The 26,688-nt window shown below is 43.0% G+C and overlaps 1 protein-coding gene across 1 annotated transcript in view; it reads right to left on the bottom strand.

The window, feature by feature from the left end:
* Ophn1 (oligophrenin 1) overlaps positions 1-26,688 on the bottom strand; it is a 347,400-nt gene that overhangs the window by 123,514 nt on the left and 197,198 nt on the right. Inside the window, exons 12-15 of the mRNA XM_075958789.1 lie at positions 24,604-24,682; positions 21,941-21,974; positions 21,378-21,440; positions 19,960-20,034 (exon numbers count right to left, since the gene is read on the bottom strand). Of these exons, the coding sequence (XP_075814904.1) occupies positions 19,960-20,034; positions 21,378-21,440; positions 21,941-21,974; positions 24,604-24,682 (251 nt within the window). The remainder of the gene's footprint in view (positions 1-19,959; positions 20,035-21,377; positions 21,441-21,940; positions 21,975-24,603; positions 24,683-26,688) is intronic.

Here is a 26,688-nt window from a genome sequence, read left to right as displayed (position 1 = left end):
GGAAAGAGACATCTAAGGAAAAAAAACTCTGAATAGGAAAAGGATAAAGGGAAGAGAAGGGAAAAAAAGAGGAAAGGGAGGGAAAGGGAAAGAAAGAATGCATGGAGAGGCCAAATAAAACAGGGAAGAGAAGCCAGGCAGTGGTGGCACATGCCTTTAATTAAAGCACTTGGGAGGCAGAGCTAGGCAGATCTCTGTGAGTTCGAGGCCAGCCTGGTCTACAAGAGCTAGTTTCAGGACAGGCTCCAAAGTTACAGCGAAACCCTGTCTTGAAAAATCACAAAACACACACACACACAGAAAAGAGAAACTTCTGGATTTTTATTTAAAATCTAAAAGGGATGAGCAGTTAACGTGCACAAGATAGGCAGAGATACCAGAACACATATTGTCATTGTAACACAGAATATACAATGAGCTAGCACACAGGCCTCCTTGCTAGGACTGAAGTTAATGCTAAAAACCTTGCTGTAAAAGCGTTGCTTTGAACCCATTCTCTTTAGATGGATACCTTGCTCAGCCTAGACATAGTAGGGAGGGCTTTGGTCCTGTCTCAAAGCAATGTGTGGGAGGCCTCAACCTCTCTGAGGAGTGGATGTGGAGTAGGGTGGGGGAAAGATGAAGATGAAGGGAGGGGGAGGAGGGGAGGGAGTGGGAACTGGGATTGGTATGTAAAATGAGAAAAGACAGTTTTTTAAAAAATAAATAATTATTTTAAAAAACTGTCAAGCCGGGCGGTGGTGGCGCACGCCTTTAATCCCAGCACTCGGGAGGCAGAGGCAGGTGGATCTCTGTGAGTTCGAGACCAGCCTGGTCTACAAGAGCTAGTTCCAGGACAGGCTCCAAAACCACCGAGAAACCCTGTCTCGAAAAAAACCAAAAAAAAAAAAAAACTGTCAAAATTAGAAAGAAAAGTTTTGCTTCGCCTGCGTATAAAAAATTTCTAAGGATCATCCAAGTAATTTGATGGCAATAGTTTCTCATGTCAAGCACGTTAACTGCTTAAATTCAAATTTGAGGATTTTCCAAGTGTATCAGAGAGTAATGAAGGGTATAATTGTCCAAAGCCATATTCCATTACATTAGAATTCTGCACAGTACAAATATGCGTGCATGTGTGATTTGCAAGCTAGATTAAGAAACGGCCCCTTTCCTTGAGATGCTCACAGTGAAACAGGGGCAGATGAACCCAGAAATAATTACATTACACCAGGAAATTCTCAGTGATAGAGACAGAGTAAAGCACAGAATTGTTAGTGAAAGAGAAGAGATAAACTCTTGTGTTTTAAATGAGGGTGTGGAGGTAGCTATGGGGTAATTCAGTGGGGAATGCACTTGCTGTATGAACATGAGAAGCTGAATTTGGATCTCCAGAACCCATGTAAAATGGGAGGTATGGAAGCAAGTATCTCAAAGCCCAGTGCTGGCCATGGGGGCAGAGATGGGCAGAACCCACAAATCTCTAGCCAATCAATTTAGCTAACACAGTATCCTCCAGGTTCTCTGTGAGATCCTGTCTCAATAATAATGGGAATGAAGAGACAGCTAGCTCAGTGGTTAAAGGCACAAGTTGTTCTTGCAGAGGACCCAGATTCAGTTCCCAGCACCCATATCAAGAAGCTCACGACTGCCCACAACTCCAGATCCAGGGGATCAGACAACCTCTTTTAGACTCTGCATGTGTGTAGTGCACATACATACACTCAGAAACACATATACATAAAGTAAAAAAAAATCTTAATAAGATAGGGAGGAAGATGCCTGAGGTCAATCTCTGGCCTCCACAAGCACATGCACAAGCAAGCCCACACACATACACTCATACAGATATACTACATACACATGTGAAGTAAAGTGAGCTTTGGCTACTGAAGAACAGCCTGTGCCATCCCAAATGTGAAGGACTGTGCAACTGACAGCAACTAAGACAAGCAAGGAGCCTGGAAGAGAAACTCAGTTACAGAGCAATTGTCTAGCAAGTGTGAGGCCTTAGGTTCAATCCCCAGTATCGCCTAACAAGCCAAGAATCAAACAGCGAAAATTAAACAGCAGCAGATGCACCAAGGCCCTCCTTGTATTTCTAAAATCAGGACATAGATTTATGGGTAAAAGGAGACCCACATCCACTAAAGAGAACCAAGGGTAAATACTGATGACCGTAACAACTTCAGACATTATCAGACACAACACAGAGCCAGAGGAATGAACAAGGTCTACTATCTGGCTTTGGCTAGGTAGTGGTCTTGTTGCCCTAATCTCAAAGTCCTTTCTTTCTGCCTTGTCATTTCTCTGTTAGTTGTTGAAGGTTCTGCATAGTCTATAACTCAAAAATAACTCTGACAACTACTCATTTTCTGGATGTCACTCCTGTATACATGAAATATGCATGAGCATTAATTTTTGTTGGTTTTCTTTTTTATTGTTATAAGTGTCCGTTCCAAATAAGAACCTATAAACAGTACGAAAAAAATTTTTCTTCCATTACAATATGAATATGGGACCTTAGTAATTAACAAAATCCCAAAGTCCACAGATACAGATGAATCATGTACTTTTTCTTGTTCTCAGGTGGCAATTGCTCTACTAGAGGAAAATCATAGCATGAAGTAGTAAGAATAAATCAGAAGTCTGAAAGAGGCTTGGAAGAATGAGCCCTGAACTAAGCAGAGAATAATAGCTTACGCTCACGTTGGCAAGCAAATGAACAGTATCACTGGAAGAATGACAGGGGATTAAGAGCAGCAAATAAGAGATGCTCTCCAGCAGAGGATGGGGCAGTTTGCTTTTGTCGATTCTAACCTGCATGGACTAAATGAAGAATCCCTTCTGACTAGGATTTACGTATCAATGAGAGTTTTTGCTTCTCATGCTTGCCACTTACAATCTATCCCCAAGTCTTAATGCATGACATTGCAGATGACTGAGTGATACTAATGATATTAGCAGGGATTCACAATTTGTTGCAAGTTGTGACAATATGTGATAGATAATCTGTTATATGAAGTATAGCCATACAATAGATAGTTCTTGCTTTAGAGAGAAAGACTTCTACTGGAAGAGACACACATCCAACGGTAATTTCAACATAATGTGATAGGTATAACCCACGTGGTCTGTGGTATTTGGAGCAGAGTTCAATGTTAGGCAACTTGTCTAGCATTCAGAATGCCTTAGGTCTGATTTTAACATTACAAAAAATATATATTCAAGATCTTTGGGTATGGCAAGATATCCATTAATTTATTTTAATTCTTCATGTTAATTATATATGGTATCACTCATCTGTAATCCCAATACTCAATAGGCTGAAGCAAGAAGGTGGCAAGTTAGAGACCAGCTTGGGGTAAATAGTGAGTTCAAAGTCAGTTTGGACTATATAGTAGATTCAAGGCCAGTCTGGACTATGCAGTCAAATCCTGTCTTAAAAAAAAAAACTTCAAAAAGAAATCCTTAATGAATAAGCCTATCATTTGTGGCCTTCATGCTTGCACTCTTTATTTTTTTCTCTTTATAATACTCTGTAGTATTTTATAAACATACTTCCTATGGAATGCAACGTTCTCGATGAACATATTGACAGATCAATCCATGAAACCAACTGACAAATGCACTGATACCACATATCAATAAATTTGGTTGGTCTCTAATTTTTGCTTTATTTTAACTTGAAAAGTATATGGAATTTTTAAAAAGTATCTAACAATTAATTAATTATACCGTGGGGAAGGATGAAGTCCTGCGTAAATGAATTGTTGACATGAGCACAGCCATGTCAAGGACCCCAACACCTCAAACTCAAGGGAATGCCAAAAACCCTCCCCACGTCAGGCTCAGGGAACCAGCAAAGCCTCCCTCTTGTTCATGTAGGCAATGCTGGCAATGTGTGCAAAAACTAGCAACATCAACTTCTAATTGCCACCTGAGACTGCTCCCCTACAGAGACCTCCCATCAAGACTAGCTAAGGCCTCCTCCTTGTGCTATACATTATAAACACTCTGAGTGGTGTATGTAATAAACACTGAGTTTCCAGATTATGACATAGCAGGTGTCTGATATCAGAGCAAGCACAGCTCACATGAACATAGCTCACCCAATCCCAGCTTTTCCACATATGTGCCCTATATCTTCAGTGTCTGTCAATTCTTCATTCCTACCTCACCCCAGTCAGGTTTCCAAGGCCAAATCCTGCTGGATGTGGCAACCTATACTATCATTTGGAATATCTGAGACATCTGAACATGGAACTACAGCTGGATAATGCTGTGGTCGGTAAGTGGAGACTGATATTCACAGCATGCAGAGGCGATCCCACATCAGTGCTCAGCACTGCACGGTAAGCTTTGTGACATTGGGGACATCATTAGTGTGAAGATGGATATTTGTTATCAGTTTGACCGGATCTAGAATCGTCTAAGAAGCAAGCTTTTGTTCACACACATGAGGGATTTTCTTGGTTACAACAACTGCAATGGGAAGATCCAAGCTGACTAAGGGTGTTACTTTCTAGTTGAGGGAAATACGGCTGCATCTTTCCCTGCCCCCTCCGCCCCTTGTTACATGTGGCAGGCAAGAGCGCTGGTCCGGGATTATGAGAGTGAGTGATCAATCCCTGCCCTACACAAGCTACAGCAAACAGGAGAGCTGGCCCTGCACCCAGCACACTAGAAGGGGGGGACAATGGAGCCAGTCCCAAGGGATTTAGAGCAGAAGAACTGACCCTGCCCACTCCCTGTATGCTCCCTAAAGCAATTCAGAGAGAGGGCCTGATATTGGGCTTCCCTCTGTATGCTATGGATATGTTTTATTGCCATTGGTTAATAAAGAAGTTGCTTTGTCCTATGACAGGGCAAAACACAGCCAGGCTGGATCAGATATATAGAGAGAGTAGGCAAAGTCAGAGAGACGCCATGTAGCTGCCAATGGAGACAGATGCCAGAACCTTACCAGTAGGCCACAGCCTCATGGTGATACATAGATTAATTGAAATGGGTTGATTTAAGATGTAAGAGCTAGCTAGAAATACACCTAACCTATTGGCCAAACAGTGTTGTAATTAATGTAGTTTCTGTGTGATTATCCAGGCCTGTGTGGCTAGGAAACATTAAGAACAGTCTCTGTCTACAAAGGGCCTACACCTTGCCTGGGTAAAACAGTAGAGCCTGCCCTGGCCACACAAATGAGAGGGACCCAGATCTGAGGGCCTGAGAGCAAAAGAACTGGCCTAGCTCTTTGCTGTAGGCTGCACTGGGAGAGCTAGCCTGGGCAGTGCTGGAGAGCCCTGTCTCACAAGTGAGGATGAGGGAAAGAAGATGAAGGAAAGATGGTGAGCTGACCAACCCAGCTACCACCCAGGCCCAAAACCAGGACTGTTCCACTGAATCTCTGAACTACTGGAGCATATGAAGGGGGCAAATGTACAGATCCAAAACAGCAGGATCTATGACACAGGACAACAGGATATACAAGAGCACCCTCAATAAGAACCCATTATTGGTGGTGTAGCAGAAGCCAGACATTCAAGCCAGACTAGTGACTCATGGTAATGAACAGTTGCAAGTAAAGATGAAGAGACTAATGGTAAACTGTGTGTCCCAACAGGCGACACTACCGTTTCCAGGACAAGATTCTTCTTTTTTGTTGTTTTTGTTTTGTTTTGTTTGAGTTTTGGGTTTCCTTTTAAAATTGGTTTTGTTTTGGGGAAAAGTTGCGAGGACAAAGACTGGATTCGAGGAGACAAGGGTATAAGTGATATCAGAATTGCATGATGTGAAACTCAAAAGGAATCAATAAATGTTAAAAAAAAAAAGTAGGGAAGTTGCAGGGAGATCCCCTTTGCTTTCGTGATGCTACCCTTTATATCACGCTGGCGAGTTTCTCCACCTAGTTACTACCACTGTGCTCCATCACTGGCATCAGAATCGAGTTTCTTCAGCCCTCTAACAGTGACTGTAGCTACATGGCTCTCCAGAAATCCTCTAGGCCTTAATTGCCAGATTGGAAAGGCTGGGCCTTGTAGCCATAATGACTGAGAAGCCACAGGGTTCTCAGCCTCTCCAATGTGAAGACAGTCATTTGTGTTAAACCAATCTAACCCCCCCGACATATATCTCGTGTGTGTGTGTGTGTGTGTGTGTGTGTGTGCGCGCGCGCGCGCGCACGTATCACTCTACTGGTTTCCCAGGGAACCCTGATAGATACAGTTAATTAATTAATTGAAAGATTTATTTCTTATACAAATCCTGTACTTAATATCAGATTCCTAGAGATCTCAGAATCTAGTAAGGACAGGGACAGAGAGACTCAAGAGCTTATCTTACATACCTGAGAATTCTAGAAATACACTTTTTTTAGATGACCGCTTCATGACCTAGAGAGGAGTATAATATTTCTTATCATCTTGACCTGTATCAGGAAGAGTTCTAAAGTGTGGCCGTGGCATAGAATTTAATGGAAGTGAGTTGACAGTCAACATAGGCACCAAAGAGTTATGTAAGAATAATAAAACCGGTTTTCTCTCCCCCCTCCCTTCCCTGGTGGCAGAGAGCCTTCCTGCTCTGCCTGCTTGGGCGCTGGGTCCTAACCCCAAGCGTAGGGTAAAGGGGAGCTCGGGGCTTCTTTGTCCCCATAGCCCGCCTGCAGCAAGCAGGGTGGGCCCTTTGTCTGCGAGCGAACCAAGCAGCACGGAGTTTCGATCAGGGCACCTAGTGAGACATCATTGTGGTGAGTGAGTGCTGAGGCACCCCGGAACAGCCCGCCTACACTTCCTGATCAACCTACAGGGCTACACTGCCCGGTACCTCCTCTCTCTTCCTATCCCATCCAGCTTACATCCAGATCCCCCCACCCTCTGTTTCTCTCCCCCCTCCCTTCCCTGGTGGCAGAGAGCCTCCCTGCTCTGCCTGCTTGGGCGCTGGGTCCTAACCCCAAGCGTAGGGTAAAGGGGAGCTCGGGGGCTTCTTTGTCCCCATAGCCCGCCTGCAGCAAGCAGGGTGGGCCCTTTGTCTGCGAGCGAACCAAGCAGCAAGGAGTTTCATCAGGGCACCTAGTGAGACATCATTGTGGTGAGTGAGTGCTGCGGCACCCGGGAACAGCCCGCCTACACTTCCTGATCAACCTACAGGGCTACACTGCCCGGTACCTCCTCTCTCTTCCTATCCCATCCAGCTTACATCCAGATCCCCCTACCCCCTGTCTCCCTCCATCCCTCCCTTCTTGGAGCAGAGTGCCTCCCTGTTCAGCCTGCCTGGGCGCTGGGACTGAACCCGAAGGTGAGTGCAAAGGGGAAGGTGGTAGCTCCTTTGTCTCCATAACCTGCCTGCAGCAAGCAGGGTGGGCCTTTGTTTGCAAGCTAACCAAGCAGCAAGGAGATCGGAACTGGACTCCAGGAGAAACATCACGGGGGAGTGACATCACTTGGAAGGTACATCAGTTGGCAAGAAGACCTGATCCTGTAAAAGAAGATCCATAGGAGAATATTGGAAGGAAGAGATGGGGAGACGCCAATGCAAGAATTCACCCAACAATCTGAAGAACAACACGAAACCACCAGAAGCCAGCGACCTCACAACAGGAGGACATGAACACCTTAATCATGAAGAAGGAGAAAAAACTGACTTCATGACAGTGATTGACACCCTTAAACAGCATATAAAAAACGCCCTTATAGAAATGGATGAGAAGTATAACAGAAAGTTCGAGGAATTGAGTAAATCAGTGAATGATACCCTAGGAAAGCAAGGAAAAACAATCAAGCAGATAATGGAAACAGTTCATGATTTGAAAAATGAAATGGAGGCAAAGAAGAAAACACAAACAGAGGGCCGGCTGGACATGGAAAATCTAGGTAAACGAATAGAGACTACAGAAACAAGCATAACCAGCAGAATACAAGAGATAGAAGAAAGAATCTCAGAGTCTGAGGATAACATAGAGAAAATAAACGCACTGATCAAAGAAAACAGCAAGTCCAACAAACTCTCATCACAAAACATTCAGGAAATATGGGACACAATAAAAAGACCAAACCTAAGAATAATTGGAGTAGAAGAAGGAGAAGAAGTGCAGCTCAACGGTCCAGAAAATATACTTAACAAAATTATAGAAGAAAACTTTCCCAACCTGAAGAAGGATGTACCTATGAAGGTTCAAGAGGCATACAGAACCCCAAATAGGCTGGATCAAAAAAAAACATCCCCTCGCCATATAATAATCAAAACACAAAATATACAGAATAAAGAAAGAATATTAAGAGCCGCAAAGGAAAAAGGCCAACTTACTTATAAAGGTAAACCTATCAGACTTACACCTGACTTCTCTATGGAAACCATGAAAGCCAGAAGGTCCTGGATAGATGTACTGCAAAAACTAAGAGACCATGGATGCAAGCCCAGACTACTATATCCAGCCAAGCTTTCGTTCACCATAAATGGAGAAAACAAAATTTTCCAGGATAAAAACAAATTTAAGCAATACGTAGCCACAAATCCAGCCTTACAGAAAATAATAGAAGGAAAATCACTAACCAAGGAGTCCAACAAAGACCTCAATAACTCAGACATCTAGAGACCCTTCACCAGCGCAACTCAAAGAAGGGAAACACACAAACCCTACTACTTAAAAAGTGACCGGAGTTAACAACCACTGGTCATTAATATCACTTAATGTCAATGGACTCAACTCACCTATAAAAAGGCACAGGCTAAGAGACTGGATACGAAAACAGGATCCAACATTCTGCTGTCTACAAGAAACACACCTCAACCACAAAGACAGGCACCTACTCAGAGTAAAGGGCTGGGAAAAGGCTTATCAAGCAAATGGACCTAAGAAACAAGCAGGTGTGGCCATACTAATTTCTAACAAAGTTGACTTCAAACTTAAATCAATCAAAAGAGATGGAGAGGGACATTTTATACTCATAACAGGAAAAATTCATCAGGAAGAAATCTCAATCCTGAATATCTATGCCCCTAATATAAAAGCACCCACGTATGTAAAAGAAACATTGCTAAAATTCAAGGCAGCCATCAAACCACACACACTAATAGTAGGAGACTTCAACACTCCTCTTTCACCAATGGACAGGTCAATCAGACAGAAACCTAACAGGGAAATTAGAGAATTAATGGAGGTAATGAAGCAAATGGACTTAACAGACATCTATAGAATATTCCACCCAAATAGGAAAGAATATACCTTTTTCTCTGCAGCTCATGGAACCTTCTCGAAAATTGACCACATACTTGGTAACAAAGCTAACTTACACAGCTACAAAAAAATATTACTAACCACCTGTGTCTTATCAGACCACCATGGATTAAAGTTAGAATTCAACAATAATGCTACCCCCAGAAAGCCTACAAACTCATGGAAACTGAACAGTCAACTACTGAACCATACCTGGATTAAGGAGGAAATAAAGAAAGAAATTAAAGTCTTCCTTGAATTCAATGAAAATAAAGAAACAACATACTCGAACTTATGGGACACTATGAAAGCAGTCCTGAGAAGAAAGTTCATAGCACTAAGTGCCCACTTAAAGAAAACAGAGAAAGCACATATTGGAGACTTAACAGCCCACCTGAAAGCTCTAGAAAAAAAAGAAGCAGACTCACCTAGGAGGAGTAGAAGACTGGAAATAATCAAACTGAGGGCTGAAATCAACAAAATAGAAACACAAAAAACAATCCAAAGAATCAATGAATCAAGAAGCTGGTTCCTGGAAAAAATCAACAAGATTGACAAACCCCTATCCAAACTAATCAAACGGCAGAGAGAAAATTTGCAAATTAATAAGATCAGAAATGAAAAGGGGGACATAACCACAAACACAGAGGAAATTCAGAGAGTCATTAGATCTTACTACAAAAGCTTGTATGCCACTAAACTGGAAAATGTAAAAGAAATGGACACTTTCTTAGATAAATACGATTTACCAAAATTAAATCAGGACCAGGTGAACAAGCTAAACAGACCTGTCAGTCGCGAAGAACTAGAAGCTGCTATCAAAAACCTCCCTACCAAAAAAAGCCCAGGGCCAGATGGTTTCAATGCGGAATTCTACCAGAACTTCCAAGAAGACCTAATACCTATACTCCTCAATGTATTCCACAATATAGAAACAGAAGGGTCATTACCAAATTCCTTTTATGAAGCTACAGTTACTCTGATACCAAAACCACACAAAGACTCAACCAGGAAAGAGAATTACAGGCCGATCTCACTCATGAATATCGACGCAAAAATCCTCAACAAAATACTGGCAAACCGAATCCAAGAACACATCCGAAAAATTATCCATTATGATCAAGTAGGCTTCATTCCTGAGATGCAGGGCTGGTTCAACATACGAAAATCTATCAATGTAATCCATCATATAAATAAACTGAAAGAAAAAAACCATATGATCATTTCATTAGATGCTGAAAAAGCATTTGACAAAATTCAACATCCATTTATGTTAAAAGTCTTGGAGAGATTAGGGATACAAGGGTCATACCTAAATATAATAAAAGCTATATACAGCAAGCCGACAGCTAACATCAAATTAAATGGAGAGAAACTCAAAGCCATCCCGCTTAACTCAGGAACACGACAAGGCTGCCCACTTTCGCCATACCTCTTCAATATAGTGCTGGAAGTTCTAGCAATAGCAATAAGACAGCATAATGGGATCAAGGGGATTCGAATTGGAAATGAAGAAGTTAAACTTTCGTTATTCGCAGATGATATGATAGTGTACATAAGCGACCCCCAAAATTCCACCAAAGAACTTTTACAGCTGATAAACAGCTTTAGTAATGTGGCAGGATACAAGATCAACTCCAAAAAATCAGTCGCCCTCCTATACTCAAAGGATATGGAAGCAGAGAGGGAAATCAGAGAAGCTTCTCCATTCACGATAGCCACAAACAGCATAAAATATCTTGGGGTAAATCTAACCAAGGAAGTGAAAGATCTATTTGACAAGAACTTTAAGGCATTGAAGAAAGAAATTGAAGAGGATACCAAAAAATGGATGGACATCCCTTGCTCTTGGATTGGGAGGATCAACATAGTAAAAATGGCAATTCTACCAAAGGCAATTTATAGATTCAATGCAATCCCCATCAAGATCCCATCAAAATTCTTCACAGATCTGGAGAGGACAATAATCAACTTTATATGGAAAAACAAAAAACCCAGGATAGCCAAAACAATCCTATACAATAAAGGATCTTCTGGAGGCATTACCATCCCTGACTTCAAACTCTATTACCGAGCTACAGTAATGAAAACAGGGTGGTACTGGCATAAAAACAGGGAAGTCGACCAATGGAATCGTATAGAAGACCCGGACTTTATCCCACAAACCTATGAACACCTCATTTTCGATAAAGGAGCTAAAAGTTTACATTGGAAGAAAGAAAGCATCTTCAACAAATGGTGCTGGCACAACTGGATGTCAACCTGTAGAAGAATGAAATAGACCCATATCTATCACCGTGCACAAAACTCAAGTCCAAATGGATTAAAGACCTCAATATCAGCCCGAAAACACTGAATCTGATAGAAGAGAAAGTGGGCAATACCCTACAACAGATGGGCACAGGCGATCGCTTCTTAGGTATAACCCCAGAAGCACAGACATTAAGGGCAACATTGAATAAATGGGACCTACTAAAACTGAGAAGCTTCTGTAAAGCAAAGGACACTGTCACTAAGACACAAAGGCAACCTACTGACTGGGAGAAGATCTTCACCAACCCCGCAACAGACAAAGGTCTGATCTCCAAAATATATAGAGAACTCAAGAAACTAGACTTTAAAATGCTAATTAACCCAATTAAAAAATGGGGCGCTGAACTGAACAGAGAATTCTCAACAGAAGAAGTTCAAATGACCAAAAGACACTTAAGGTCATGCTCAACCTCCTTAGCGATCAGGGAAATGCAAATCAAAACAACTTTGAGATATCTTACACCTGTAAGATTGGCTAAAGTCAAAAACACCAACGATAGCCTTTGCTGGAGAGGCTGTGGAGGAAGGGGTACCCTCATCCATTGCTGGTGGGAATGCAATCTTGTGCAACCACTGTGGAAGTCAGTGTTTCGGTTTCTCCGGAAATTCGGGATCAACCTACCCCTGGACCCAGCAATACCACTCTTGGGAATTTACCCAAGAGATGCTCTATCACATGTCAAAAGCATTTGTTCAACTATGTTCATAGCAGTATTATTTGTAATAGCCAGAACCTGGAAACAACCTAGATGCCCTTCAATGGAAGAATGGATGAAGAAAGTATGGAATATATACACACTAGAGTACTACGCTGCGGTAAAAAACAATGACTTCTCGAATTTTGCATGCAAATGGATGGAAATAGAAAACACTATCCTGAGTGAGGTATCCCAGGCCCAAAAAGACGAACATGGGATGTACTCACTCATAATTGGTTTCTAGCCATAAATAGGGTTCACGGAGTCTACAATAGGCGAATCTAAAGAAGCTAAGTAAGAAGGTGAACCCAAGGAAAAACATATAGTTATCCTCTTGGATAAGGGAAGTAGACAAAATTGCCGGGGGGAAAAGTGGGATCTTGGGGGTGGGGTGGGATGGGGGTTAGGGGAGATGGGGAGAGAAAAGGTAGAAGGGAAGGAGGGTGGACTTGGGGAAACAAGAGGATCGGGATAAAGGAAGGTTGGATAGGGGAGCATGGAACCACAATTCTTAGTTAAGGGACCCACTTTAGGGTGGGCAGGAGACTTGACCCTAGAGGGGCTCCCAGGTGCCCAAGCTGAGGTCCCCAGTTAGTTCCCTGGGCAGCTGAGGATAGGGAACCTGAAATGACCCTACCCTAGAGCAATATTGACGAATATATTGCATATCAGCCTAGAACTTGCAACTGGCGATGGATGGAGATAGAGACAGAGACCCACACTGGAGCACTGGACTGAGCTCCCAAGGTCCCAATGAGGAGCAGAAGGAGTGAGAACATGAGCAAAGATGTCGGGACCACGAGGAGTGCACCCACCCACTGAGACAGTGGAGATGATCTACTGGGAGCTCACCAAGGCCAGCTGGACTGTTACCAGAAAAAGCATGGGATAAAACTGGACTCTCGGAACATGGCGAACAATGAGGGCTGATGAGACGCCAAGGACAATGGCACGCGGTTTTGATCCTACGCAATGTGCTGGCTTGGTGGGAGCCTAGCCAGTCTGGATGTTCACCTTCCTAGATATGGACGGAGGGGGGAGGACCTAGGACGTACCACAGGGCAGGGAACCCTGACAGCTCTTTGGACTGGAAAGGGAGGGGGAGAGGAGTGGGGGGAAGGGGAGAGGGGCGGGAGGAGGGGGAGAAGAGTGGGAGGAGGGGGAGAAGAGTGGGAGGAGGGGGAGGGAAATGGGAGGCGGGTGGGAGGAGGTGGAAATTTGTTTTTTTTCTTTTCTGTATCCTCCTTTTATCAATAAAAAAATTTAAAAAAAAAAAAAGAATAATAAAACCAAAAAAAAGAATAATAAAACCAAAAAGATGTATGAAGACAAATGGCAGCAATAAACACTAGTGTCTAATATAGTAGACATTCAATATACATAGTAGCAACCAGAGAATGTGTCAGGGATAAATATGAGTCTAAGGAAAATCAAAATGTGGTTCTTAGGTCAAGGCAGAAGATAACTAATAGGTCCACAAAGAAAATGAGAACCAATGGCAATCAGACAAAGAAAATGGTATAAACCACTGTTACTTTCATTATTGCTCAGACAAAATATACAGGAAAGCAACATAAGGAAGAAAGGGTGTGTTGTTGCTGTTGGTTGTCTGTTGGTTTGGGATCAGAGTTTCGGGGTATTATCCACAAACAGAGAAAGAGATGGATGCTGGTCATCAGCGCACGTTTTCCTTTGTATACAGTCAGTAGCCCCGCCCGGAAGAGAGTGTCAGCAACCTTAGGATGGATCTTTCCATCTCAAATGATCCAACCTAGAAAATCCTTCACAGACCTGCCTTTGTGATTCTAGAGTCTGTCAAGTTGATAAAGCAACATTAACCATCACAAGTACACAGCAAGAAAATGACTTTTACCTATTTCAAATCTTCTCTTTATGAGCTGCATAGCAAGAGTGCTAAAGATCTCAAATTAAGAAACAGGTTAACTATAATTTTAAACAGCTTTTTAAATGAAACTTTACTTTCTCTAATTGCTTATAACATTTCACTTTGTTGCTGTTATTTTTGTCTGTGACTTGTGAGACAGGGCCTGCAACTCAAGCTGGGCTAAAACATGTATCAACATATATAATCAATATAACTAACACACCATTACGGGCAGCCCACCTACATAGTTTTATATCCTAATGCAGAACAACAGGGTCCTAGAACTGGGACAGTATTAATTTATTTTGAGAGGAAAAGATATGATCATCGATGACCCATAAGTGCTGCTACATTATAAGCTCACTGAAAGCAGAGATTTGTCAGCCTCTTTCAAGACAATGTCCCCGTCACCCAACATAGTAGCCGGCACTTAAAGGTACTCAATAATATGGAGGGTGTGTTCTAGAACAGTTCATCTGCATGCAGTGGCTTCAGATAGAGGATCTAGGGACTCCAGAACATCAACAGAAATAAAGAGGGTAACAGCGATAGCACTCTTCGGCATATACCCAAAGGACATCTTGCTGCACAGACAACTTGCACACACACCTAGGTGGTGTCCAGCTGTTCTCTGAGTGTACCTAAAACCTGCTCCACAAAAAGATACAATAACTAAACCTGCATAATCCCGAAGAGCAAAATATAAACATTCGTCCTTCTCTCTACAGATAAGTGTTGGCATCCTCCCCATCAAGGAAATTTCTCTTTGCAAGAGAAAGAGACTGCCACAGAAAATTACAACCAATCAAAATGCAGAGATGTGAAGCCCAGCCCCAAGAGAATATTGTGAAAGAGGGACAAAAAGATTATAATTGACAGATAATTAAGGACTTTATTGTGAGATTGTGTCTCCTTGTAATATCAGAAGTTACACCTGTAAAGTCTCATGAACGTGACTGCAGCTGAGTGGTGGTGGCGCACACCTTTCATCCCAGCACTCGGGAGGCAGAGGTAGGCGGATCTCTGTGCGTTCCAGGCCAGCCTGGTCTATAAGGGCTAATTCCAGGACAGCTAGCGCTGTTTCACAGAGAAACCCTGTCTTGAAAAACAAAACAAACATGACTGTTCAAACATGACCTTACAAAGGAGGGCAACACTAAACATGCCAAACCAGGCGGGGAAAAGTCAATGAGCCCTCCAACCCTGCACTAAGAACTTACAGGCAACCAAGCAAAGCTGGGAGGGGGGAAGGGGTTCTCCTAAGGGAAGAGCACACCAAATGGTTGTCCAGTGCCAAATGGTCAGCCCTGAAAACATACATACAAGTAACATTATGTGAACTTAGCACTTTATATTTAGAAATACCTGTGTATATACAAATACATATATGTATGCAATAACCATTGTTGCAAAAAGCAGTCACGAATTTGAAGAAGAGTGAGGAGGGCCGAATGGGAGGGTTTAAGGGAGGAAAGGGGAAGATGCTGGAATTAAATTACAGCCTCAAAAATTAAAAAAAAAAATCAAAGAAAAAAATGAACTGGGTTGAAGAAATCCCTACAAATGAAGGAAATAGTGAATTATTTACAGTTACTGAAGATGAACGAGTAATACTTTTGAATGAATAATTGGCAATTGCTAATATTCTTTTGTAACAAAGTTTTAGATTCCGCTATTCCCTGGCAATGCCAACATGTCTCAACTACTTCCAATGAGTGCTGCCTGACCCTCGCCTAATTTGCCTTACCCTCAAGAAACAGGTTCCTTTCCCTGGACTCTTTGTTCTGCACAAAGCAATGCCGCTATTCTAATTTCTTTTTATTTTATTTTATTTTTTTAAATTAATTTATTTATTAAGGATTTCTGCCTCCTCCCCGCAACCGCCTCCCATTTCCCTCCCCCTCCCCCGATCAAGTCACCCTCCCTCATCTGCTCGAAGAGCAATCAGGGTTCCCTGACCTGTGGGAAGCCCAAGGACCGCCCACCTCTATCCAGGTCTCCTAAGGTGAGCATCCAAACTGCCTAGGCTCCCCCAAAGCCAGTACGTGCAGTAGGATCAAAAACCCACTGCGACTGTTCTTGAGTTCTCAGTATTCCTCATTGTCCTCTATGTTCAGCTAGTCCGGATTTATCCCATGCTTTTTCAGACCCAGGCCAGCTGGCCTTGGTGAGTTCCCGATAGAACATCCCCATTGTCTCAGTGTGTGGGTGCACCCCTCACGGTCCTGAGTTCCTTGCTCGTGCTCCGTCTCCTTCTGCTCCTGATTTGGACCTTGAGATTTCTGTCCCGTGCTCCTCTGTCTCCTTCATCGCCTGATGAAGGTTAATATTCATGAGGATGCCTATGTGTTTGTCTTTGGGTTCACCTTCTTATTTAGCTTCTCTAGGAACATGCATTATAAGCTCAATGTCCTTTATTTATGGCTAGAAACCAAATATTAGTGAGTACATCCCATGTTCCTCTTTTTGGGTCTGATTTCTAAGGTAAACAGTTTCACAAATTTAAGTCCGTAGACCAGAGGGGGAAAGCTGTGGAAGGAAGTCCAGTCCTCCAGGACAGAGACCTGCGGTGCAATATCAATCCCAGACTGAGGTCACAGAGCAGCATCCCATACAGTGGAGTTCCAGTTGCCAAGAAACCAAGTGTTATAGAATAATAAGCATGGATTTTTTTCCAGACTTAAGGCAGTAGGCAGTAGGGGGCAAAATTTTCCCCCTTGAGCATTACTGAAATTTTTTATCTCAATGTTTCTTTTAAACATATGACTTGTAAATATACGTGTATACACTGTGCTAAAGCAAAGTGCATTGCAAGGCTCTGCCCAGCCACACAGACATTTCCAGTTCTATGGAGAATAAAGTAGGAGAATGACATTTCCATTTTTATGAAGCCATACATAGTGTTGGTGGGCTAATAAAAATGGCAATAATGGTTGCTGTGCATTCCAATAATTTCAGGCAGTTTAGCCGATTACATAAAGAAACTGATTTGAGGCTACCACAGTTTTAAGACATTATACTGGAAAAAAATACATGGATAATGGTTATAATGAGAGCTCATGGGAATGAAGTCAGCAAATTAAGTGATAACGGTTATAATGAGAGCTTATGGGAATGAAGTTAACAAATTAAGTGCAAAGGGTCTCCTATAAACAGTATATGTAAATGGAGCTAGCAGTGGATTGTAGACATACTGCAGCTCTTCTAGAGAGGAAACTTTATTCCTTGGCTTTTGCAGCTCTGCTTTTTCAGCTCCTTGTCTTCTGAAAGCACAGGGCTGAATATTCATGTGCTGTCTCTCAGGTACTCTCTTTCCTGAATTTCCCTCCCACGTTAAAGCCCCTGTGAATTACACACAGTCTTCCAGGATAATCAGAGAAAATTCCATGTCAAGAGCACCTGATTGACAACCTCAATTTTACCTGTCTCCTCCATTCCCCTTGGCCACATTTAAAGGAAATCTGAAAGCTACGCAGTTTATCCGAGCTTCAGCTTTCCACACAACTCATTCTCTGACACTTCACAGAATCAAAGCTTACCAGCTACCTCACTGTCACTCACAAAAGGAAGATGCACGGGGCTATAGTGAAAAAAAAGTGAGTTTCACTTGGGTCATGGAAAATATAGGTAGGCACCTGTGGACCATCTATCTACACGGAGAGCGCTACTGCGGAGATTCTAGTATTGATTTCTTGAGCTTTACAGTTTACTGCCTTGGTTATTACCTGTGTGCCATACGGACACAACGCTGACAGTCTGCCCACATCCTCATGTGGCAGGATCAAGGTAAGACTGAGAATCAAAGGGTTAATTGGCAGCAGATGCATTCTAGAACTTAGGAGGTGTCTGGATGGAAATGCTGAGATTTTAGCCCATAGGTGCTAGTACCAAACATATAGAGGGATTTTTACTCCCAGACACAGTAGGGCCATTGGCACAAGATTTATTGTCTTGCCATAACTATTAGAAGATAGGACAAACTATATGAAGCTACTGCTTTTAGTCACTGAATAGCAAGCACAGGGCTGTGAGTGAGAAAATGTGCTCAGAAGGAAAGCCCTACCATCGCCACAGCGTGCCAACTGAAAAGACTTATGGATAACAAAGTGAGTTAGAGATCGAGCTAAGGTCTTGCTCACGTGAAGAGACCAGAAGAAGGAAAAAAAAACTTCTGGGAAGCTTAGCTAGCGAGAATTTCCTCAGCATGGGCTGAGAATAGTCCTTAGTGGTAGAAGATTCTCCTAGGATGCATGAAGCCCCCAAATCCATCCCCAGCACTACAAGAAATAAAAAGAATGTATGCAGCAAAGTACAAAAGAAGAAGGCTCTATGTAGAGAGAGCAGTGGCCCAAATCTCTTGAGTCAACTGCTAACTACAAAGCTTTGTATAAATAATAAACCCAGGGGAAAACTCCACAGGCTAGGCAAAAAAATAATAGAGAATATTATGCTGAAAAATGCTAAGAATTCACGTAGCTAGTAGACATTTGTGCTCTTTTTAAAAATGTGTGCGTGTCTGTGATATGTATGTATGTAGTTTGTACGTTTGTGTTTGTGTGCGTGCTTGTATGTGCCTGCGTGTAGAATTGTGCATGCCATGACTCACATGTGGAGGTCAGGGCACGCTCATCGGTGCTGTTCCTCACCATCCAATCTTTTTGAGACAGTCTCTTCTTCACTGAGTCATGGCCAGGCGAGCAGGCCCCAAGGCTTCCGGGAATTCTCCTGTCTCCACCTCTCATTGTGCTACAGATGCACGGGGACTGTAGATGGTCCCTACCTTATCTGGCTTTTACATGAGTGCTGGGGGCCCAGATTCAAGTCCTTGGGCTCGTGTGGCAACTGCTTTACCCACTGAACCCTCTCTCCAGCCCCAAATTGGTGTTCAAGTCAATAAGAATGAAGACACAAGAAAAGTTAAGAATTACTAGCAGGTCTAAACAAGCCAGTAGAGAATACTTTATGTTTGGTCTAACAAACTTACAAAAAAAACATGAGTTGATAATTACCCACAGAAAAAGAAAACAACAACAACAAAACCCAACACACACACAACCAACAAAACCTACCTCAGTGGTCTTTTGCTCAATAAAAATAAGACACTCACTAAGTCCTAACAGTCAATATTCAATAAAGATAGATACACACACGCACACATACACACACATGCGCGCACATGCACACATACACATACATGTACACGCACACTATTAAAAGAAAAATGTAACCCATATCCAGGATAAATATCACTCAGTAGACGAAAAGGTAAAGGGATGCCAAGTTAGAACTCTGGGAAATGCCTTTAAAATTTTAAATGGTAGGAGGAAGGGGGAACAGAATCCAGAAAGAGTCACTGACAAAAAAGTAACAGAAAGTAGAGTATTGTATCATGGGAGTCAAGTAAGAAGACAGTTCCCAGAAAAAAGACAGTGTTCAAGCAGAGAGCAAGTAAGACGGACTGGAGTGCTCCTTGGATTTGGCAAGCGCACACGCGAGCATCATGGCCAGAGAAGTTCCAGAAAAGAGGTGGTGGTAGAACTGGATTTCCTAGAGCCTGAGGAGTGGATGGGATGAGAGGTGACCGATGATTATTCAATGCATGATGATCTCTGACCCAAGGTGTGCAAACTATTTGTCTGTTTCACTGCTGAAAACATTTTGTAATATTCTACAGGCCAGTTAGAACGGCACTACTTGAGAGGCTGAGGCAGGACGATTGCTTGAGTCTAGGAGTTTGGGATTAGCCTGGGCAGCAAAACAAGACTACAACTCAAATTTAACATTCTCCGACCTTCCTAAGAAATGTCTTCTTTCTCTTTCCATCCCATTTGTTTCCATATAAACCATTCCCAATTAGAAGTATGTAAAATTGTTACCAAAAAAGGCATTGAGCAGCTTCTGAACCTGGATGTTGCTGCCCACTGTGCGGTACAACCCTTCTGTCTTGATCCCTAGGAAAAGAAAACCAGGTCATCTGTGTTAGTATAGCTCCAGCTTTGACATTCCCCAAGGCAGAGAAAGGAAGCCCTTGTACACTGGTGTCAGTTCACAGACAACAAAGAGGCCTCCTCTCTTCGAGTTCTCCAGCCCTCCTGTTACAGAGGAACAGCCCTACCATCCTAGTCATATCTAAAAATCATCCAGAACTTCATTTGATTGGACCTATTCCCTATTAATCGGAAGGGAAGAGTGCACACTCTATAGTAGAAAAGGTATATATTTCGGGGAGTCGCAATAGGTGGATGAGAACAGTCTGCCATGTTGGAAGGGAATTAGTGATTAAAAGCTAAGGAGGTGATATTAACCCCCAGCTGTTCCCAAGCTCTGATATAAAAGAGGAGAAGGTTGGAGAACGGAAGATGTGAAGCAAAACTCCATTTTGACACCGAGAAAGGCTAAAGCAAGGTTCCAAAGAAAACGGAATGGTCCATACATTCAGCCGCCTGTAGCCGCCTGCATTCTAAATATCCTCAGGAGGAAACAAAGACAACGATTCAGGAAGAAGCATGCTGACTCTACACATGCCTGAGTTTAGATTTGGCCCTAACAGTTTTAAAATTGATAATAAAATGATATCGTGATGGAAGCTGAGCCCTGGATTGCTTCGGATGGAACTATCACTAAACTGCTTGAGGTTCTATTCCAGCGCAAATTCTAAATCGTTGCCGGGTTATGCTCTCTTAAAGTGGAAACCACAAATTACATATATGTGTTTGGCTGAGGAGCAATATGATGGAAGCCGGTTTAGAACAGGCTTAAATTGAAACAAATGTGTCCAGTAGACAAGCGGTGGCCAAACAGCCCAAGAGTGGAGCTGTGCTGGGGGGATTCTGAGTGCTTAAGAAAACAGGAGTCTTGTGACCTCAGTTTCTTCAAAAACACAGAATTATCCTTGGAATCCGCTTTTATGTTCCCTCCCGCCTCCCCCATGCACACTGGATAGCAGTGAGTTTACTTCAGACTATTCATTACACCTCTGTGGAGAAACATGGTTTTGCCATGTGTCCTTGGAATTGTATACTTTACTAATATGGCTTTTCTTAACAGAAAATTGTCTGATGCTCTGAATAAAGTTGGCTATTGCATGAGACTTTAGTCCGCCTCATTTTTAGGTTCCATACTTCCAGGGCCTACCAGCCAATTAGATGGGTAAACACAAGATGGATAAAAAGTTGCCTTCCTAAAGATGAGCCCTGACTAACAGATCATGTCATTCTCACTTTAGGGAAAGCTCCTCAGGATAAAAACAGAGTGGCCAAATCCAAGCACTTCAAGGTGATGGTTTTGATCTTACCTTTGGTCTCAATAAAATTGATACATTTCCTAACGAACTTGAACCCCACTTCATTCAGCTCCACTGTTTTGAGGAAAGGAAAGGAGAGTTAGTTCACAGCACAGTAAGAAGTTCCTACCCCACATGCAAGAGTCACAGGAAGGCACTGGGGCGAGAGTACTGGCGGGGCAGGTGCTCACGTCCACGCGCCCTGAGACTGAAGGACACCATGCTCAGGGTAGGGTTAGACTTTTAAAACACAAAGTGTTTCCGTTTAGCCCTTTATATCACATTTACCCTAACATGAGCAAGATCAAATGCTGGGGAAATGCACACACTTTTGATCCTCTGTCTAGAACCACGAGGCGATAATATATTCTCCGTATCCTCTGTACCATTCACACCATAAATTTCAACGGACTGACTTCCCTAGTTCAGTCAATATACAGTTTCAAACCAGAGCTAGGCTTCATTTTGCACAGATTTGTCTGAATGGTACACGTCATCAATACCAGCACTGCCTTGTCACTGGGTCAGTTTCGCGCTTCTAATGTGAGGAGTATATATAAAGTGGAACTACTTACTTTCTTCCTGTTTTGTTATAGGGCTGTGATAGATCTACGAAAGAAGAGAAACCAAAAAGGCTCAGTTACTGTGACTCACTACAGAGAAGTAGGGCAGACAGGATTAAATTCCATTCCCTCGAAACACTGTCAAAATCCTTAGAGACGCTAGAGCTGTAACAAGAAAGGAAAGGCTTTGCTTAAACCGAGTTATCGTTGCCCAGATCCCAAGAAAACGCAGTCCCTCAAACTGTACTAGGTGTTCATGCGGTTCACAGAGCTGAAGCTGCAGCTGACTCGCCAGACAGTTACCCAGGTAAAGCTTAGGGCACTTCTGTGCTGGAGCAACACATTTAAAAAAGGGAGTGGTCTTCTCAAGGACACCCAGAAAATGGGCATTACTGGGACAGTAGCTAGTGGATTCTTCTCTTTGGAAAGGCAAGGGTTCTTCTGAAGGAGACGGCCGAATGTCTCGGGGTCATCTCAAAGTACATAACCAATAACTATGTACAAGACCAGAGTGGAGACCTTGGCTTCCTGTTTTCCTGGTTGTGCCTATGTATCATTAGGAGACTGGGCATGCCCTTTCCGTCCTCTAAATGTCATGTTTCCCATCAGTACAATGATCATGGCGGGAACAGATGCTCCTTCAGTGTCAAGGACCAGCCTCGAATGGATTCGCACGTTCCCGGGTAGGAGCGTGAGGATTGGAATTATTAAGTAAAAAGTGACAGAGCTAAGAGAGAAATAAGAGACAAAACACAGCATAGCATCAGGAAGGACATTCAGTGAATAGTGAACCACCCTTTTATTTTCCACATGTCTTTTTATACCCCACTCCAAAAGGGGAAGGAGGAGGCAAGAGACTTAAAAGGAATAAACCGAGCATCTCTGACCTTTGGTCAAGATGGCGCTGATCCACCTCTGTACTCATTAACCACTCGAGGTCAGGGGCTTTGTTTTGTAGCCACTTGTTGTCAACAACTTTGAAGGAGCAAAACAAGCTTGAACCCTCTGACCTCTACTCAAGGTGGAATGGACTCACGTCTGTGGGCCCTGACACTTCAAGCCCTGATCCTCACGGACAGCTGAAGCAAAGGCATATTATATGCACGGTGCATATGATCAGTGGACTTGGTGTTTAAGGAAGCAGCAACACTGGTGGGGTGAGGCTGAGGGAATTCAACCCAGACTCTCCTCTTGGAAAGGAAAAGAGCTGTATGTGTTGCTGTCCTCATGAATATTTCAGTAAGAGGCAATTTTGCATTGCGCAGCCTTTGCTGCGACTTTTTACAAACAAGAGCTTCGGGAAGTCAGCGGCAATCAAGCTGGTGAGGCTGGGACTTGGAGGATCTAGGCTTTAGCATCATTCTCCACAACAAGCCACTGATTTCTTCTGAGCTTCCAGAGCCTAAGGAAGCCGGAGTTTGAGTGGACAGACAAATGCCTTGCTCCTAGCATCCCCTAGAGAAACACCACAGGCGAGGAAGGGCCAAATGTCAGGTTTCCAAGAAGGGAACCTCATTCTACTAGCTACTACAGCAACAATCTCAGAGATGACTACTACACTCTTAGTTAGGAAAGGGGTGTGCATGTCATGGCACATGTGGTGGTCGGAGGACAACTTACGGGAGTCAGTTCTCTCCTTCCCCCATGCAGGAACTAGGTAATTGAACTCGAGAGGACCCAGGCTTGACGGCAGGCGCCTTGAGCCACTAAGCCATCTCACTCCCTGATTGTGCCTCTTTCCTCCATAGGGAACAGAGGACACAAAGAAAGAATATGCTTCCCCCAGCAGGCTAGCTTTTCAGCTTTTTACCTGACAAGAACAAGGAGCTAAGGCTGTGCCCAAACACTGCAACAGTCCTACAGTTGTTCTTCCAACTGGGGAGGAAGACCCAAAACTAAGACAGCATTCCGTTACTGTTTGGAGGGCCGTTTCCACTGGAGTGGTCACAGTAATTCGGGGAGATAAGTAGAATAAAAATCATTTTAAAAGATTTCATCAAGAAGAAAACTGAGGGGCAGAGAGTAAAAAATAACTTGCTAAAGTCATCGCCAAGTAACAGGAAAAGCAGGACCAGGCATCTGTAGTTCGAACACCAACAGCCATGTTATGTCACATGCCACTAAAAGAAACTACTAGAAAGATGTTGAAGAGACAGTGCTTTCCAACGATTCCTGCTTTTGTTGTTCTAGATCTAGAACCACTTCTGACTCTTCTGAGGACTTGTTCTCTCTACCTGCCTAACAGTGAATTCTGAAAGAGAGCAAGCTAAGTGTGTGGTGCAGGAGAGCTTAGAAATGTCATTTCCAAGAATGTTAAATGGATGCTTACTCACATCCGTGACAATTCCTTCCCACCCTTCTTGATGGACAAAGCAATTCTACAATGTGAAGAGGGAGTGCTTTTCATTTTTAAGAACTTGTGGGCATAACTACAGAATCCATACTACATACAACAGACAAGTCCTTAGGGAAGTCCCTCAACTCTAGAATTCAAGTTGAATTAAACAAGAGTTCAGGAAGTGACAATTCCTTCTAGCTCTACGATTTAGAATCTAAATAAGCTACGACCATTTCCCCACAGCAACCACTAGAGGGCACTCATAAACTGACTAATGCTGCTGAGGTTACACGTTTGTATAAGGGGTGGGGAGGATGGAGGGTCTGAGGTAACTTACAGGTTCTTTCCCATCCATGGCTTCCATCCATAGTCTTCTATTGGCTTCTGAAGGTGCCTGCAGAGTAATGGTTCCTGGTCTGGAGTGGGAAAAAGACAAGTTTAAATCAGAAAATTCACCTGAGAGAATTGTATCCTGTGCTTCTTTCATCATTTTTTATATAATTTGAATTGGTGGATATTCATCACACAAAATGATGGATTTTATTAGAACATTTTAATATATGCATGCAATGTACTGCACAAACCAGATTCTTAACATCAGTACTATAAGGCTTCTTGTCTGTGGAAAATTGCTTCAAACTTTTTTTAATTCTACTTACTTGTTGGCCATCTACTATGGTCTAGAAATATAAATACATACCCACACACACCCTCCAAAAATTCCTGTATTAAATGTGATAACAATAATAAGTTGAGTCTTCCGGAAGTGACAAACCACCTTTATAGAAAGGTTTGAAGAGGTAGGTCCATTCCCTTCTAGCCCTTCTTCCATGTGAGAACAAGAAATGTGTTCTTTCTGGAGGATGAAGAAGCAAAGACTCCCAGACTCCAAACCTGATAGCCCTGTGACCCTGGCCTTCCAACCTTAGAACTCTAAGAAAGAAACTTCTGATGCTTATGTATAACCCATTCTCGGGTATTAAAGCAATGAACTGAAGACACTATTTTCATCCGGACACATTAAAGATTGATGTACCTATTATAATATATTTCGACCTTCAGAACAGATGGGTTGACCATATTCCTGCAGGCATGAAGTCTCGGTCAGTCTCTAGCTAGCCACAGCATTATGAAGTTTGCCTCTCACCTTTCTGTATCATTCAGCCTCACCCTGAGGTACTGAATGTAAGAGAAATAACGAGAACTCTCAGCGATGCTGGCTCAATCCCTAGGCCTTTCTGCGCTGCCACTTCTCCGTCTCTAAGGGTGCTGGAAGATACCCTTGCGGAAGTACTTTCCAGTGCCAACATCAGGAGATTCCTGTCATACTGGGCTGTTTCATTCAAAATACCCCTCACCCAGCGAGCCAAATAATCTTGAACTTAAAAATTAACCAAAAGCCAGCGCTTGGCTCTAGAAATGAGACTGTTTCAAATTTACCTGTCTCTAAGAACCTCATCCTTTGAGACATATATATTGCTGGACTGGGAAGCCTAGGGCTCTCTATGAAGATAGCTATCAGCCAAATCGCAAAGGCAAATGGAAGGGGAGCAAGCACACGAACAACAGACGTGAAAGTAACCAGTCTGAGAGGGAAATGGCCTGGAGCCACTGGTCAAACCCAGCTACCCTAGACGCTTGCTTTGGACTGCAGAGGAAGGCTGGAAGTATCAACGTATGTCACTAAGGGAAGCATCCGGAGATTCTTCAGCGCAACAAATAGCCAAATTCAAAGACTAGTATTAAAGACAAGACAGACTGGAAAAAGGACTAAGTTCTAGCCCAGTCTCCCTCATGTAGGTTCCATTATGACCTCTGACAAAACCGTTTGTCCTCCTGGAAGGTCCACTTGCAGATCTGGAGCAAGCAGGCCATCACGGCACACATGCAATAGAGGGCAAGGGGGAAGGAAGTGGCCTTCCTTAGAAACTCAAACAGCTGGACTTGGGCCCTGGTCCTACCATTTAGCAGTTGCGTTACTCAAGATGGTTAACTTTTCTTTGCTTCTTTCTCTTCCTTTGCGAACTTGAGGTAATAGCCGCATCTACTCTATATGATGAAGACTAAAGAAAGTTACATGTAAAAGGCCGAGAACAGGCTCGGACAGGCAGGAGACACTTGGCAAGCAACATCACTTGCTGAAACTATTGTTAAGACCCTCCAAACTCTTGTGTGATATGAGCCCACCATTTCAAATATTGAAACAAACATTAATTTTTGTAATGAAATCAGATCTTTCAGAACTAGAAAAAAAAGGGATTAAGAGACCTTTGCTTGGCACTCCAGAGAGGGTGAGTTAATGTGTGTGATACCTGCTGGGAAGCCTGACTCTTTGTGAGATCAGGTAGGCAGGAGGGGAAGTAGCTGCAACAGACCTCACAGTCCCTCTTGCAGAGAAGTGTGTCCGCATCTCTTCATTATG

The sequence above is a fragment of the Microtus pennsylvanicus genome, chromosome X (genome assembly GCF_037038515.1).
Source record: "Microtus pennsylvanicus isolate mMicPen1 chromosome X, mMicPen1.hap1, whole genome shotgun sequence".
Lineage (NCBI taxonomy): Eukaryota > Metazoa > Chordata > Mammalia > Rodentia > Cricetidae > Microtus > Microtus pennsylvanicus.
The sequence above is the reverse complement of the archived record's forward strand: the minus strand, read 5'-3'. Positions and strand labels throughout refer to the sequence as shown.